The sequence below is a fragment of the Musca vetustissima genome, unplaced genomic scaffold, assembly GCF_032173495.1.
Source record: "Musca vetustissima isolate MV318-11 ecotype Yass unplaced genomic scaffold, APGP_CSIRO_Mvet_v1 utg25894, whole genome shotgun sequence".
In the NCBI taxonomy this organism is placed as follows: Eukaryota; Metazoa; Arthropoda; class Insecta; order Diptera; family Muscidae; genus Musca; species Musca vetustissima.
This window is the reverse complement of record NW_026885205.1, coordinates 1-3,390: the sequence shown is the minus strand read 5'-3', so window position 1 is coordinate 3,390 and position 3,390 is coordinate 1. Positions and strand designations below refer to the sequence as shown.

The window sequence follows — 3,390 nt, the reverse complement described above, 5'->3', positions numbered from 1 at the left end:
TAGCAGCTGAAGTTGCTATAATTTTATAATACTCAAAAATATTTATTTTGAGGCCCAGTTATCTTCAAGGCTTCAATTCCTGGATCGGGATTTTCATTAGGATCGTCAGAAACATTTTCGACTAAGGTCTTGGTCGGGCTTAATTTGTTTGGGATATATTTCTATGAAGTAGCATTGTTCACTTAAGGGAAACCCCCCCCCCTTCTCAATTTTTTATTTTTAAGATTTTTAATGGGCTGGTAAATGAATACCAATGCTTGTTAAGATTTGTAACTTTGAACATATATATTTGAACATTTATAAGGCAAGAAAAATAATTTACAAAAAAAGCCTGACTATTTTGCAAAAACAAAAAAAAAATTGTGTAATAGTTTTGTTGTTGTTTTTTGTAATTAAAGAAAAGTCCTTATTTTTGATGGCGGGCATGATAACTCCTCACTGGAACATCGGAATCCGAAAATTCCAACGGTGTTAGAAAGAGTACAGGTCTGACCTTCGAAAAAATTTTTTTTGGGAAATCGCCGATTTTTTACCAAAAACCAAGTTAAAAAATAATGAAGATCTTCACCGATTGGCTTTATACTAGTTCATACCATAACAGTACACTTACAGAGAAACGTGTAAAAATTTGGAATCGATTGGGTTATTAGTTTTTGAGCTATCGTGCCCGCCAAAGGAGAAAACCGCGTTTAAAGTTTGAGAAGCCCTTTAGCCGTCACTTGATGCTGGCACAATAAATCGGCTATATCTTCAAGAGTTCTTGAGATTTTCACTTGAAATGTTGTAGGTACATTCTCGAATTAGTGTAGATTCGAATTAAATCAAAAATATTTTTGATCCCGTGAATGGGGGGTCCCCTTAAGTCTTTTTGGCCTAGCTGTGAAAAGCATAATCTCAGAAATTAGTTTTTTAATCTAATCTAATCTAATCTAATCTAATCTAAAATATTTCAAAAAAAAAAAATAAATAATAATAATAAATATATGAATGGTTAATAAAAATATATTGGCTAGTTCATTTTCGCTATATTTTTATTCGTCGTTTTTTAAGTCACAAACCAATCATGTTCCAAACACTGTGTAATAAAATGCTACAATTTTACTATCGATGAATTAAGAATTTTGATTTAAATATTCATTTCTTTCGACCAGTTTTTCGTGTTCATTTGCATTTAGTAGCCGACAATAAACAAACAAAACAACAACAAAGACACGATCTAATTTAAGACAACTGCCGCTCAACGGCCAGTAAGCAGGCTTGGAAATGTTTTTCAGTTCAGATTCCACATTAGTTTATTTTGAAACGGGCAGGTGATAAGACGGAAATAAAAAATATTGAAAAAAAGTAAAATTCACTAAAATTAAAAAAATAATCAAAAACATATAAAAAATAAAGAATTAATTTCAAATATATAAATACAAAAATGCCCCAACCTTTAACAAAATCCTGTCTCAGTGCCCATGACCAACAAGTCTTGGAATCGATATTCAATCCACTGGAATTAACATCAACATTGGCACCACAATTGATCAATGCCGATTCCAGTGAAATATTGGTGGACGAAGATGATTATGCGGAATCCAAAGAGGTGGTAGAAAAATCTAAACTCTTGGAAATTGAAGCCGTGAAATTGGCAGAAGAAAATCATTCGGATGCGGTGGCATTCGAGAAATTTAAAGAAGCCTTAGAATTAACCCCCAAACGTGCATCGATTTATAACAACAGAGCGCAAGCGTTGCGTTTAGCTGGCAAAGATGATGGTGAGTTTTTGTGGTAGATAATTGTTATTGGCTGGTGGAAAGGGAATTTTATTTCAATTTCCCTCATGTGGTTGATGGATTTGATTAGTACTAAAAGGGAAATTGTGGTTAATTGAAAAGTCTTGTAGCGTAATTATAAACCATGAGTGTTGAATTAAAACAAAGTCACCAATGCGTGGCCATCGACGGGTGAATAAGCCATGTGGTGAAGTATGTTTTGCTCATTTAGTACTAAATGTATAATGTTGTTTATTGCTCTTAGCAAAGATATAAACCTGTTAGAGGGTGGAATTATAACAAAAATACAGTGTAAGGATAATAAGGTTGGTGTCTTGACTATAATTACGGATAATAAAATTTTTCGCGGAAAATTTTTTTATCCGTGAACAAAAAACATTGTTTTTTTGTTTTTCCATCCAATTTTCGCGGAAATCAATCAACAAAATCAAAAAAATAATCAAAAATCATTAATTTTGGAAAAAATTTTGATGAAAATTAATAGTATAACAGTTTTATAACAGTATAACAGTTAACGGTGCTATAATTGTGAAAGTGTCATAAACTGTTATACGCTTACCGATTCAACCAAAGACATAAAAAAGATAGGACACGAATGAAATATAGATGTCGGTGTGGTATAACATTATGTTATGTCACGATATGGTGACATAACATAATGTTAACTTTTGAGTAAAATGATTTTTATATTCTCTGAAATGCACTGGAATTTTGACAAAAAGGCAATTTCAAAGAGACTGTCTGTCATAGCAAAGTAGAGCAGTATTTTGTTTGAAAAAAAAAAACACACAAACAACAAATTATTTATTATGTAAATCATACTCATTTAAAATTTTGTTTATTTCAAATTGTCATGTTCGACGTTGTTAAAGCCGAAGATAACAACGAATCAGATAAAGAAGGAAGGCATAACAGTGCAATTCTTTGAGAAGGAAAAATTATATCGCTCATTTGCTGCAACCAAGGGCATAACTAAAAAAACGATTTTGCAGAAAATACGTTTTAAGTTTTCAATTTACTCTCTCACTTTTTATTAGAGCGTGTAGAGAAATTTTTACGTATATTCATATGAAATTTTTACGTATTATAGCGTCAACAATCGTGATCATCATAGGATATATTGATCCTCATTTAGGTATAGACCCATATAATGGTGCATCCCATTATTCGGTATTTTCGGGTTTGAGAACGTCCTTTTTCAAACTAATTCGCTACCATAATGTTTGGCTTTCATTCGGTGTAAATTCCTCACCCAATAATTTACCGTGATTTAGCCATATACAAGCTCCAATCGATTTTAAGTCTCTTTATGTATTTTTGTATGTTTGTAACATGCAAAAGGGAATCGAAATAGCCACATTTTTTTTAAGGATGCAAATAGAAACATTTTCTGAGTCGGGTTTTTAACATAAACAACAGCACTCATTTATGATCCGAATGATATGAAATTCGCCACAGTATCGGGAAAATCCTAAAAATTATAATAGAGGGGCTAAAAATAGAAGACACATGTATCAGTGTTTTAAAAGTTAACGTCTGGAGGTAACATAAAAAGGAGGACCAATGATCCCGCCATTTCAAGAGATTTTGAGAATGTTGGATTATGATTAGG

General features: G+C 32.0%; 1 protein-coding gene across 1 annotated transcript; it reads left to right on the top strand.

Moving 5' to 3' along the window:
- Positions 1–1,423: 1,423 nt before the first annotated feature.
- Positions 1,424–1,760, top strand: LOC133332329 (tetratricopeptide repeat protein 36 homolog; the record flags this gene model as incomplete). Its single annotated transcript, XM_061540729.1, has 1 exon — positions 1,424–1,760. A coding segment is annotated over exon 1 (337 nt), but the record flags the coding sequence as incomplete, so codon positions are not given.
- Between the last annotated feature and the right edge of the window lie 1,630 nt (positions 1,761–3,390).